The sequence below is a fragment of the Ascaphus truei genome, chromosome 16, assembly GCF_040206685.1.
Source record: "Ascaphus truei isolate aAscTru1 chromosome 16, aAscTru1.hap1, whole genome shotgun sequence".
NCBI classification, from domain to species: domain Eukaryota; kingdom Metazoa; phylum Chordata; class Amphibia; order Anura; family Ascaphidae; genus Ascaphus; species Ascaphus truei.
The window spans coordinates 35,952,841-35,966,896 of record NC_134498.1 but is presented as its reverse complement, the minus strand read 5'-3'; the positions used below and the strand labels follow the sequence as shown (position 1 = coordinate 35,966,896).

General features: G+C 42.7%; 1 protein-coding gene across 1 annotated transcript in view; it reads left to right on the top strand.

The window, feature by feature from the left end:
* Window positions 1–13,401, top strand: part of HS6ST2 (heparan sulfate 6-O-sulfotransferase 2) — a 234,221-nt gene extending 220,820 nt beyond the window's left edge. Inside the window, exon 2 of the mRNA XM_075573172.1 lies at window positions 12,285–13,401. Coding sequence (XP_075429287.1) covers window positions 12,285–12,981 — 697 coding nt within the window. The 3' untranslated portion in view covers window positions 12,982–13,401. The remainder of the gene's footprint in view (window positions 1–12,284) is intronic.
* The last annotated feature ends 655 nt before the right edge of the window (window positions 13,402–14,056 follow it).

The following is a 14,056-nucleotide window of genomic DNA, read 5'->3' as shown; positions in this document are numbered from 1 at the left end:
TGTTCAGTAGATAAAGGTTTAAGTAGAAGCTAATAAAGTCTCAGTAGTTTTACACAATAGTGAAGTCCTTTGGTGCTAGGAAAATCTCACATTTTCAGGGAAGGAATATTATAGGGTTCGGTAGCACCATGGACAGCTCCAAGGTTATAGCCAAGGTTATTAAGACACATAGGGGCCTATGCAGAGAGCAGCGAATTTTCGAAATTCGCCATTTTTTGGAGAAAATCGCGCAGAAAACAGCAGAAAATGGCGAGTTCCGAAAAACGCGCCAATTTTTCTTTTCTATTTGTAAAACTCGCCTCGCGGCTGGCGAGAACCTCAATCTCGCCAGTTTTAAAAATATCCTAATGCAGAGAGCCGCGAACGGCATCTAGCGGCTGTTCGCGCCAATAAAATGGCGCGATTGTCTCCTTTTTGCCTCGCCAGAAAAAATTGGCAAGAAGCTGCCGCTCGCGGCCATTGCAATGGGAAAAAAAAGGCGCGAATTTGTTTTTACACGTTTCTGAAGCGCGCATCTCGCCAATTTAAACTCGCCACACGCATCCATGTTAAACATAGCAGAATTCGCACTTTTCTGCATATGGAGAATAAAACTCTCCAAAAAAGGTACTTTTTACTAAATTCGCCATTTTTAAAATTCGCTGCTCTCTGCATAGGCCCCATAGCATTCAGAATGTTCTAAATATACAGCAATATTCTGAATCACTTCATAACACAGCATGGTCATTCATTTGGATGCTTTCCTAAACATGAACTCTTGTTTTGGGGTTCCTTTTGTTAACCAAACTCAATTAAATGTTCCACTAATATTCCAACAGTTTCCTTCAGTACAAAGTGTGAATGAGTAGTTCTAGCCAATGTTTTTGTTACCTATATTCAGTGCAGGTTGTCTATTCTAGGGCAAAGTACATTTGGCTTATTGAATAGGATGACCGATTAATTTTAACCTCTAGAAGCGAAGAGTTAGAGACGATGCTATTCGCCGCAGCAAGTTAATAACCCAACGGCACCACAAAGGGAATTTATTAGGGAAAGATTTAAGGCAAAAAGGATGTACCCTATTACATACCGGTAATTTATATACACAACCCACAATGTTTCTCACTAATCTACCTCCTGGCGCACATGCAATGACGTCCTCAGCGTGACGCGTTGCAGCAATGCGCATGATGCAGCATGACACGCATCACCAAGGTGTCCCCTGATGCACGAGAGAGAGGCCCAGCACGGAAGAGGTTAATTAACCCCAAAGAAATAAAGAAAACAACTGAGACGTTAAAGTGGAGTTACCTCTTGGGGGGTGGGGAGGGTTGGGAGGAGACTAGATGGGATGCATGGGGTCTCCAGAGCTAAACTGCATTCATTTTAGCTCTGGGGCCCCCAGCTTTCCAGAATACACACCTGTAAATGGGCTGCCGGTAACAGCCCCGGCTGGGCACGGAAAATGTCTGCTTAGGTCCTTCACCTCGGGGCCAGGAGGCCACGTCATCATCCCTTACTCCTTCCTATTGACCCACGTGCCACGGGAGCCTTAAACAGACATGAGATACCTGCAGTCCTCTGAAAGGTACGTGTCTCGAGGGAGCAGGGGGTCCACAGAGCTGAAATAAATGCGGTTCAGCTCCAGAGACCCCCAGCTTCCCACCTAGGGGGGAATCCTTTTTAATGGTAAAGCTCCTTTGAAGCACAGCAGTATAATAGAACTGTGGCGTTCTTCAAAAATAATCAACAAACAAACAAGGAAATGCAAAATAATACCCATTTATAAAGGAAAGTAACACAGACGAGGAATTCATGTGCAGAGAACCAAGACGTCCAAATCTGTTTCTATTTTCTATTTTGACTCTACCCTTTCTTTATAAATGGTGATCATTTCTGTATGGAGTGATCTCATCTTTCTCTTACATGGATACCTATCAGGGGTGTTGTATGTGATATATGTTGTTTTTGATTATTTTTCTTTTGGTTTAAGTTTAATCGCCTATTAATGTTTTTGGTTCATTCAACTGTTTTTTTTTTTAATTATTTTATAAATAACTCATATTTATGTTCTGTTCTCTTTTTTTGTTTGTTTATTGATTTTGTGTAAGTATGCAGCTGCTCCATTGTGCAGTTGGGCTTAATTGTTTTGTTCTTTTTTTAAAATTCTACATTCTTACGTAAGCTAGACGTCGTTTGTTGCTCCTCTTATAAATCTGTCAAATCCTGGTTGTGTGCCTAACATAATGGCCACCTTTAAGTTTCAATCAATCCTTCAGTCACTGTAACTCAGCAGCTACAATGTATCCTTATATTACTAAGGTAACATTAAATATTGTTATTATTTACAATCAATATCGTGCAATTGAGTGCATCAATATTCACAGGTGCTACTCCCTCACAATAGATCTATTGAACATTTTTTTTGGACACAGCTTTTGGACATTTTTTTTCCCTCCATTTATTCAATCCATTTGTATTGACCCATTGTTATTTATGCTTTATCTATATTTGTATATCTGTTTGTCCAGCAACCAAGCTTTTTTTGCCTTTATTAAATTTCCCTTATTTTTAACAGCTATATAGGATTGCGCTTTTTTCTTTTCTTAATATTTATATATATATTTTTTTTAACCATTGTTGATTATACTTTTTTGCTTGTCAAAAAACGTTAAATACAACCGTGCATCAATTTCCTTTGCCTATAGCAGGGGTGGGCAATGCCAGTCCTCAACAACAACCGTGCATCAATTTCCTTTGTCTATAGCAGGGGTGGGCAATGCCAGTCCTCAACAACAACCAACAGGTTAGGTTTTCAGGATATCCCTGCTTCCGCACAGGTTGCCAGCTGTGCTGGATCAGCGATATCCTGAAAACCTGACCTGTTGGTTGCTCTTGAGGACTGGAGTTCAGCACCCCTGGTCTAGAGAGGCAGAGCAATAAACAAAGAGATTATTTTCCTGTTAAACTGTTCATTCCAAGATCACTTGCATGAGGCTCAGGAATATGGCAAATCCATTTTAACCATCAGCACTCATGATGGCGTATGAGTGAATCAAACCCATAGTAAAATGCATAAACTCAAATAAGGATGAATGCCCCTGCAGGCACTAGCTAAAAAGGTAGACACTCACAGTGCCCCCTCTCTCTCATCATTAGCGCATGTCGAGTTTGACAGCCATTATATGGACTACATAAACCCGCCTGTTTGTGTTTCAGTGTGCTTTCACTCTTACAAACACACGCTCAAAATCATAATCTTATAATCCTATTGCTCTAATCGAGGCGTCTAGACAACCGCTTCAGATTCTTGAATGACATCCAGTTCTGCGGTCTTCCTCTCCTGCTTTGTGATCGGTCATATACCCCATTAAGCAATAACCAGTCCATTAATGATGGAGTGTGTGTATGTGTGTCTTGATGATGGAGAAAAACCATCATGGATAAAGCCATCGTAAATTCCACCCAAATAAAAAGTACTGTGCTCTCTCACAGTAGATTCAGGGTGTCTTCTTGAACGTTATGGAAACCAACACAACTTCTAAAATGAAGAGCGTCTGATGTGTTTCTTTGGCATAGGGTAAAAAGCATATTTTCAGAGTGAATCACCTTGGAAGATTGCCTCAACTTCTCCAGTTTATTTTTAATGCTTCTTTTAGGATGAGCAGATGGTTCCTGGTGAATGAGAATAGGATTAACAAAGTGTTGCACGTTTTAAATCCTCTATCCCAGTGGATTTTGACTGGGCGAAACTGGATTGAGTCCCATTCATCTGACTTTCTTTATCATGAGCAGTGAAAAAGTTTAAATACTCAGCCCGGCTGTGACAAAATGTATGCCTTATTGATTTTGGCTAAGAATTTGTTTCCCTTCTTACATTAAGTCCATATTGATTGGTATTTTGACCTTAGAATGTGAGGTTTTGTCAGCCTCCACCCTGCTGCCGCGTTTTGGCATCCCTTCCTCCGAGGTAGCCTTTCTTTGGCATTTAATGAACTGCAGAAAACATTACAAAGTAGATTGTGTGTCATGTGTTTGAAGCTGAGCGTTTCTCCAGATCTGAACCTGCTCTGGTTTACAGAATAACCTCTGCAGAACCTCGCAGGAGAAGGAATGCTGAGTGAGATGTATTTTGTAAACTGATGTGACGATTAACAAGGAAATGAGACCATAATTTGGAGAGATATTAGATGCATTTGTGATGGCTTTTGTAAACCAGCTACCAAGATTGTGAAGGAAACCTGGTATCCCCATGTGTGATTTCAGTATTGGAACAGTCGTGCAGAGTACAGATAGATAGATAGATAGATATAATATAACCGGTGCTGTTAGTTTCATTTCTTATCCAGTTTCTGTTTCAGATTCACAATATGAACTCAAAATTATAATGCTCTTTGACACTTAAAAAAAAAAGTGGATTTAATACTGACCTGGGGTTTCTTACACACTATTAGACTGTTATATAATTTCTCGCTGCCTCTGGCATAATATTAGAACTTAATCCCCTCTCCCCCACTAATGCTGCTTGGTGCGTGGTCCTACAGATGCAGCCACCAGTATTAGATCCCTTGCCTTGGAAAATCTGGGCCAACCTCCCAATAAACTGCAACAATTGTGTGAGATCTCTGCAGCCAGACCAATGGCCCATTGGATTAACATAGCAGGGGGTCTCTGCAGTTCCATTTTTACCCAGGCAAGTGATCGGATACTGGTGGCTGCATCTGTACATGCTCTCCACATTACTCACTATCCCGTTCATGCATTTATTGCCTTGTCTTGTTTATTGAAGAGGAGAACTCTTGAACACCTCTCCCAATTAACCCGTTGAGTGCCGGATTGGCACTCACAATCACGGGACCGCTCCTCCGCTCCATCGTGGATGAGCGCAGAACACGATCTCCCCTGGGGAAAGGCGTGGACTATGATGCCGCTACTATGTCATGGTGACCCCTGCAGTGGCAGACACCGTGAAGTAGTAGCTACATCCAAAGGGTTAAATATCACTTGTTAATCCAAATAAAAAGGCTTACACCTAATACATAAGTAATTGTTAATTTTGCACAATTTCAGGTTATTAGTCTTTATTTTATTTTATTTAGCTAGCACAGACGGAATGTACATGTGAAATAAATAATAATAATGATCTTCATTTCATATAGCGCTTTTCTCCCAATGGGAATCAAAGCGCGTCACAATTACAGTATAGTGCGCTGTATGCAGCACACAGGATTTTTTCAGACAGTCTGTGCCTGTCCCAGTAACACAAGTCTCTTCCCTCTCTTGTTTTAAAAGCCATAGCCAGTCTGGTTGGTGTTTTTGCAAAACAATGTTGTCTGACAATAAAATTAGCCACTTTGACAACGTCATACATTTCAATTAAAAGCAGTCTCTCTAAGTTGACCCAAGATAATGGACAAGCTAGAAGGGTAAAAGGCTGGCTCTGAACAAGTTCTGTGTCTGTCTGCTCAGATAAATCCCAGGACCAGAAAGTCATAAATCTTACATGCTGTCTCCTGCTTTTTAAATGTGAGGAAATAAACGGAGTCTCATTATTGCAGTAATAGCCAGGCTGAATTGCAATGAGAAAGAGGCACATGTGTATTTACTGTGGATCACATTTAAGATGGTGGATGTCATCATGTTGATTTTTTTTTTTAATCTCTCCATCAAACCAGCAACATTTTAACCGAGGGCCTGTCTGTTTTTGTAAATTAACCCTCTCAAAACTGCAAGGGACACGAGGAAGCTGCAAATGTGTTTCCAATGGGGTTTCAGGTGTTTCTTTTTAAATGCCAAATATGAAATATGGAGATTTTGGCATGCAAGGCTGTTTTCTGTCAGAGCATTACTGGGTTAATATGGGCCTGTATAGGCAAAACTAATAAAAAAAACAAGATTGTTGTACAGTGTGAAGAACTAGTGAATGTGCTGTTCTCAGACTGTGCGTTGGTGATCCAAGTAATGATTCATTCTGATTCCTAGAGGATTTGTGATACACGTCTAACACCTTTACGTGTGTGCTATGTGAATGCGACTAATTCATCACTCAAAGTTTTTTATTTTCACTTAAAACTCAGTGGTTGATTAACCTCTTCAGTTCCATTGGACGCTGCATTATCATTCAAAGCCCACCGCGCTGGCGATATGCTGATCTTATCCTTATCACATCTCATGTGTCACAACCTGCAGATTATTGTGAGATGCTTGGCCCCCGTCACAACACCCTGTTTGAGAATCTCTGCAGCACAGCAAGTATTGGCTGAGAGAGAGAGTGGCACACAAAGTGCTCTTTTTTTTTGTCATTACCCAGAATCCCTTGCTGCATAAGAGATAATGGGGAATGGCATTTGCAGGATACTGGAGTTGCAGACCCGCCTAAGACACATGAATGTGCTCACTAGTGTAGCGTGACTATATTTTTCCCGGGGCAAATTTTGCGCATGTGCAATTGGCAAACACCACTAAAAAATGGGACAGTGCCCAAAAAAGTGGGACCCAAGACAGTCTGAAAAACCGGGACTGTCCCAGCTAAACCGGGATGTCTGGTCACCCTACACAAGTGGTATTATTTGCTGAACAGAACATGAAATAAGGACAGGGGGATAGGGGAGGGGGGCGTGACACCAGGTCATAGTAAACTAGTTGTACCAACTAACTTATCTCTTGGGATGCTACATGATGTAGCCATCATGTCATTGGGTCTAGCAATCTAAGGGCCCTATGACGTAGTGGCCATGTCATCGGCTCATACTCTATGGGCGATCTTGGCGGCAGAGCCACGAAGAGGAAAACTCCTCCTCTTTGGTTCCTGCCATCAGTAATGGCGCGATTAGGTGATCACATGTGCCTGAGGGACTGTGGTGCAGCGACCCATCCGGGACACTTAAAGGGTTAATGAATGATCGGCTACTCCTCCCATACTGCGCGTATTGTGTAATGTACACATGCTTACGTTATGGCCATACGTTAATGCAGGGGAGCGCAAACTTTTAAAACTCCGCCCCCTCCCCCCCCCCCATGCCTGGCCTCCCCCGGTCTCGCGCCCCCTCTTCTACTTGCCAGCTGTGTCAAATGACGCTCCAGGGTCACGTCACGTGACTCGCGGCATGGAGATGCGTCTGAATCCCGGTAAGTGTTACAGTTGCAGAGGCGTCACGCGATCCCCGGCATTTAATTTAAATGCCTCGGGGAGGAGTGCGAGACCTCAACAACCGCTCACGCCCCCCAGACAAATCTCCAGCCCCCCTCGGGGGGCGCACACCCCAGTTTGCGCACCACTGCATTAATGGATCTGATGTTATGCACAGCCGCGCTGGGAAACCTGCGCAAAAAAACACTTTGGTGCTGGATTTCCAGCACTGCAGTGACATCTAGTGGGAGATTCTATAAACTCGAATAATAAACTAGCTCTAACAAAGCATTATTATTGTAAAGAAGAAACCAAAATTGACTTTTTTTTATTGACTTAGCATAACCCGCAAGGCATGGTGACAGGAAATTTAGGATGGTTTTAATCAATGGTGGCCATGTTCACTGGTGTTCTTTGGCTTTGATTGTAAACATACAGTATACAGTATTTCATGTTTTGGCATTGGTTGTGATTTCCCTTAAAAAATTGGTTTTGCCAAAGCTTGACTGGTTTTGGACTTTTTATAAAATGATAGGGCAATGTTTTTTTTTTTATTATGGTCAATTTTTTTCAAACCTTTATATTTTTAAAAATATTTCCCGTTTTTTTTTTGTTTTTTTCCCGACCGTTTATTGAAAAAAAAAAAAAAGAAAAAAAAAATGTTGATCAGAAGAGATAAGACCATTTGGGTTTTGCCTCAAATTTCGCTCAGATTCCAAAATTCATTCCGTAGTTCGATTCAGATCGAACGTTGAATTCTCGACGTGCTTGACTTGGAATACAAATAGAATGCTTCATCTGCGAAGTTTGGGTTTCGTACCCACAGCAGCACAGCAGTGCCCATTCTTAGGCCCGGGCCATAGAGGGGGGGAGCTGGGCTGAACCGCGCGGACGCTGAGGCTCGCCTGCAGAAGCTGTGCGATTCCACGCACATACAGGCGAGCCAGCGTCCGCGATCGGAGGTGGGGGGAGACTGAGGGAGGCGGGGCAGTGACATCGCTGGGCCAATCGCCCGCGATGCACTGACGTCGGCGCCGTGACGTTGACGCAGCCCCACTCTCATTGGAGGTTTTCAGCCGACAGCGCGCTGAAAAACAGCTTGGCGCTCGGCTGAAAACTCCAAAGCCTGAGCACGCCTGCGGACACTCGCGCGATCCCCCTCTCAAGGCATCCTCATTGAGGATGCAGGGGCTCAGCGCTGAGCGTCCGCACGCCTCAGCACGGCCTGTCCTTGTATGGACTCGGCCTTAGTTTTCACTTTATACTGTAAGGAGACAGGATAGGTGGAAATTGCACTTTTGAATATATGAAAAACCAAGAAAAATTTGTTCCGTATTTAAAAAACAAAACAAAAAAACACCCCTTTACATTGCTGGCAGCCCTCTCCTGCACTTTATTGGACCGTTCTACATGGAACAAACCCCCTCTGAAAAGCCTTGCTGTATGGGATAAAACAACATGGCAGATATACGTAGATTAAACTTTATTTTCAATCAAATGGTATTTGCAGGAAGAGTCTGGAGGCAGTGAGGATGTGACGACCAGGGAATTCTGGGTGAGAAAATAAGACATCATGTAGGAAAAACGTTCAAGACCCCTTATGTAGAATTCCAAATCGAGTCAAACGTTTCACCTGATGAAAGGTCGAGGTATGGCCCTGAAACATTGGGTATACTCTGACTCTTCAATAAAATACAAGATTCGGCGCTATGAAGTTTCTTTGACTATTTAAGTCAATTTGAATTCTACATAGGGGACTGAACATTTTTTCTACAGGATTACGTTCGGGTGTTGGCCGCACTCTTTGGTTCAATTTGCCCCATGAGAACTATTTAAGGCTACTCTTTTTTTTTTTTTTCTACAGATAAAAATAGCCAAGACATGCTGGGAATCACCAAAGTGCACTATGGGTTATCACAGCTCAATCCCACGTCAACTGCCATTGACCTGAATGGTATTTAACACAGGATTGTGATGCTATTGTATCAGACTTCAGTGAATCTCCTCCCTTGTCTGCCCGATACAGTAACCATCCATAACAATAAAAATAGTTTGTCAGCAAACATTGAGATTTTCTTAAAGTTAGGGTAGCACTTGTAATTGATCATTCTTTCTTAGGCTGAGTCCATAGAAGGACCGACAGCGCTGAGCAGTGCGGACGCTCCGCGATGAGCCCCGTCATCCTCAATGAGGATGTCTTGAGAGGGGGCTTCCGCGAGCGTCCGCAGGGGTGCTAAAGCGCAGGGATTTTCATCCGACAGTAGAAAATGTTTTCAGACCGCGCTGAGGACGTCACGTGACTGCCAACATCCAATCAGGGTGACGAGGTCGGCGCTTTGACCCCTGTTGACCCCGTGACATCATAGCTCCGCCTCCCGATCGCGCACACTGGCTCGCCTGCTAGTCCATGAAATCGCTCCTGATTGAGCAGGTGAGCCTCAGCGTCAGCGCGGAGGAGCGTGGGCTGCCCTACTATGGACAAAGCCTTACAATGGGTGTAGCTCTGATCATTTAGGATAGTATTGCACCTTTAAAGAGTAATAATACCCAGAACCTTACCAATTCAGTAAGACACGGTTCATACTGTGTTGCTCCAGTTCTCTCACTAAATCTATCTGGCATTTCTAATAAAAACAGAATGTGCTTATCTGACACAAAGAGAAACTCAATATTGTGCAGCACAGGCAGAGGGATCGTAAATTAAAAATTAATGAAATCCAAATAGCCATGTTAGTCCAGTTGGGATAGTACAGAATAAAGGAGTACTTCAGTACAGGCATACCCCGCATTAACGTACGCAATGGGACCAGAGCATGTATGTAAAGCAAAAATGTACTTAAAGTGAAGCGCTACCTTATCCCCACTTATCGATGCATGTACTGTACTGCAATCGTCATATACGTGCATAACTGATATAAATAACGCATTTGTAACAGGCTCTATAGTCTTCCCGCTTGCGCACGGCTTCGGTACAGGTAGGGAGCCGGTATTGCTGTTCAGGCCGTGCTGACAGGCGCATGCGCGAGCTGCCGTTTGCCTATTGGGCGATATGTCCTTACTCGCGAGTGTTCTTAAAGTGAGTGTCCTTAAAGCGGGGTATGCCTGTATTAGGCGATACCTTTTTTATTTGGACTAACAATTGATATTTTAAGAAACTCTGTCCAGAGTTCTACTCTCAAGCTCGACCTGAAGAAGAGAGAGAACTCGCGAAAGCTTGTCCTAAAATATCAATGGTTAGTCCAAATAAAACAGGTATCACCTAATACTGAAGTTCTCAGTTTAACAAAAACGGTGTAATGCGGCAGGCATACGCTTATAGGGCTCCATCTTGAAATAGATAACAAGCGAATGGGGAGTGCTCATTTTCTGTTATTACCCAGAATCCCTGGCTGCACTGTATGCTAAGAGATAATGGGGAAAGGCAGGTCTGTCCGCGACATATGAATGTGCTCACAATGATATATTTTTTTGCCGTTAAATTAAAAATGAAATGGAAGTTGGCCACTGACATCTAGTGGTACGATGAAAAGACAACAGAGTAATTGGTGTATTTCGCCTGCCTTGGTAGATTAATGTGTGTGAAATATTGGGATAGTATGGAATTTGGGGAAAATGTTTATCGCATGTTCTGGATCCTTTTGCTCGTATTACTTCTAATAGTGTTCTGAAAGCTAAGATTAGCTGTCCCGACCTCAATTCAACTAATTCCAAGAAAATGTCAATCTAACTTAATTTGTAAAGCGCTCGAAGATCCTAAAATAGGAAACTAAACTGAGAAGTGATATTTAAATTTCGATCGCGTCTAAAGAGTCTACCTGCCTAAAATGGCTTATGAGCCAAGAATAAGGTTCTGCTTAGTGTGTCTACGTATGCCGTCAGTATTAATTATCTATACTCATATCATCGGAATATGCCCTATGTTCAATTGTGCCAGACAATGTGTTGGCACCACGAACATAAATTCTAATAGTGATAATTACGGTGATGGGGTTATATAAACAGTATGTTTGAGATCGAGAATGCTTCCAGGATACAGACAGGAAAGATGTGGTCTGTAGACACCGCTAAATGCTGCCTACGAAAAATAAAGTCTCCGCTCTGTTTAGTGTTGTATGGTAAGAGATGGGATAATCTAATGATGGTGTTTCTAGAGGAGGCATGTCAGAGAAGGCACTTATTGCAGATTAGAATGCATACAAATCATGTACAATTACTTAAAGACAGGCTGTTCATTATAGTTATGGTTCAAACAATATTTAACATGTTATTCAACTACAGCAGGGGTGGGCAACTACAGTCCTCAAGAGCCGTCAACAGGTCAGATTTTCAGGATATCCCTGCTTCAACACAGGTGGCTCAGTCTTTGACTGAGCCACCTGTGCTGAAGCAGAGATATCCTGAAAACCTGACCCTGATCTAAAGACTGCAGATCTGAAGCATAGTTGAATTTATGAGCTGGGGAAGGGGGGATAGGGGGAAGGCACAATGTCTTTTTGTCCTTATTTTTCTTTTGAGATTAAAACTACATTGTTCCTCTCAGAGGATTCACTTCGTGTTATTTTCACTAATTTCCCATAGTAAATACCGTGCCCATTTTCCATGTAAATGGTTTGGCAAAGACCTTGCATGCTGCCAGACACATTCTCACGGGCTCAGAACGGAACCAAAAAGCCTCCAGTTTTTAAAACGTATGTTAATAAATATGAAGCATGGATTAGCGTGTCTGTGCTATTGCAACATGTACACATATGCAGGGCCAGCTTCATGGCAGTCGCACCGAGCCCCGCGCTTACAGAGTCCCCGCACTTTTCCCCACAACATTTAAACGGATTGCCGAGGGAGAGCGCGTGGCCTCTGTAACTATCTCTTACCTACTCTCCAGCATCTCTGCTTGCATCATCTGATAGCGACGAGGCGTCGCCATGACAATGCGGCGTGACGTCAAACGGCGACGCGTTGCCATGACAATGTGCCGCCGCATTGCCATGACAAGGTGACATCACGCCGTCGCAGAGATGAGCAGGAGGAGATGCTAAGGAGAAGCTAAGAAACCCCCCGCTCTTCCCCAGCACCAAACCCTGCCAAATTAGAAGCCAGCCTTACACATATAAGGAAAGACTAATTTTATGTTTGTAAACCTGTGTGAGCTAAACTTAATATTCCCTTTGTTTCCCAGGAATTTTTACTACATCACCATCCTCCGCGACCCTGTATCTCGGTACCTGAGTGAATGGAGACACGTTCAACGAGGAGCAACATGGAAAGCTTCCCTGCATGTATGTGATGGAAGATCTCCAACCTCTGATGAGCTGCCCAGTTGTTACGCAGGAGATGACTGGTCTGGCTGCTCTTTGAAGGAGTTCATGGATTGCCCTTATAACCTGGCCAATAACAGACAAGTCCGCATGCTGTCTGACCTGAGCCTGGTTGGATGTTATAATCTATCAGTGATGCCAGAGGAGCAAAGAAACATGGTCCTTCTGGATAGCGCCAAAGATAACCTGAAACGTATGGCTTTCTTTGGGCTTACAGAATTCCAAAGGAAAACCCAGTATCTCTTTGAAAAGACTTTCAACATGAACTTCATCTCGCCGTTCACTCAGTTCAACAGCACAAGGGCATCTAGCGTAGAGATTGATGATCAGACTCAGAAGCGCATTGAGACCCTGAATTTTTTAGACATGGAGTTATACGAATATGCAAAAGACCTTTTCTTACAAAGGTACCAATTTATGAGACAGAAGGAGCACCAAGAAGCAAGGCGAAAGCGACAGGAGCAACGCAAAATCCTCCGAGCCAAGCACGCGAATCGCAAAGAGGAGAGAGACAACTCAACTAGTGATTACATAGGGAATGTGGAGAAGTGGCGGTAGTAGGTCCTGTGTTCCTCATCCACTAGGTGAACTGTAAAATGAAAATGAAAGAACAAAAAAAAAACTATTGTAGAGGATGGCATAGTCCAAAAGAATTGAGCTTCATATAAATTTGAAGCAGAAGATGTTTTTTTCTGTTGCCTTTGCTGATGCTTTTGCATTAAATGTAATTATTGTACATGGGGATAATTGAATCTTGATGTGATTTAGTTGTGACAGGTTGGAAAACCACCAAGCATTTCCTTTTTATAGACATGCCAATCAAAGAAAAATGGAATATTAATTAGTGCTCCGAGGTTGGCCACTAGGAATGCTCCATTCGGCATAGATCAACATCCTACTTCAATGCCTCGGCAATGGATTCAGAATTGGAGCTTAAACTATTAGGAAATATTAAACATTACATTAAACATCAAACAAGTCTCCATTCAGAATGTTCCGCCTGTCCGCAGTTCTTGGGGATGTTTAGCTTACCTTTTTCATTTCTAACACACACACATCTTTGGATTTACTTTTAAACCGAGACCTTGATGTTTCGTGGTTTTGACCTCTTATGCAATAGTGGGATATATTTATGGGGTTACTCAACTACATGGCTCACTCCTCCATTTCAGTCAGCCCTTTCAGTAATTGGGAATCCAGTGCACACGATGCCCTATTATTGTGAGGTGAGGTTCCCTAATCATGTTCATTTAGTCAGCAGGCCCCTCAGAGAAGGGCTTTAATGAACTGTATATCTGAGTACCTTACTTACTAACAACTGGTTCACAGCAAGTGTCTTCTTCCATGTGTTGTCTGTGGAAAACCATTTGATTAATAGTTAAATATGATTTGAGAATGGAATGGTAAACTAGGCCTCGCTCTATCATACAGGGTATAATATTAAAGGTAGTACTGTAGGGTATATAGATATGTCACCATATAAGATTACAATCCTGAATTCCACCATTGTTCAAAAGACTAAAGCTGTATATTTTAATGCAATTCATTACTTGGCAACTATCATCATAGGGGACATACCTCCTAGAGACCAAATAACAGGGCATTGGCACATGTGAGGCCATAGAGCCAAGCA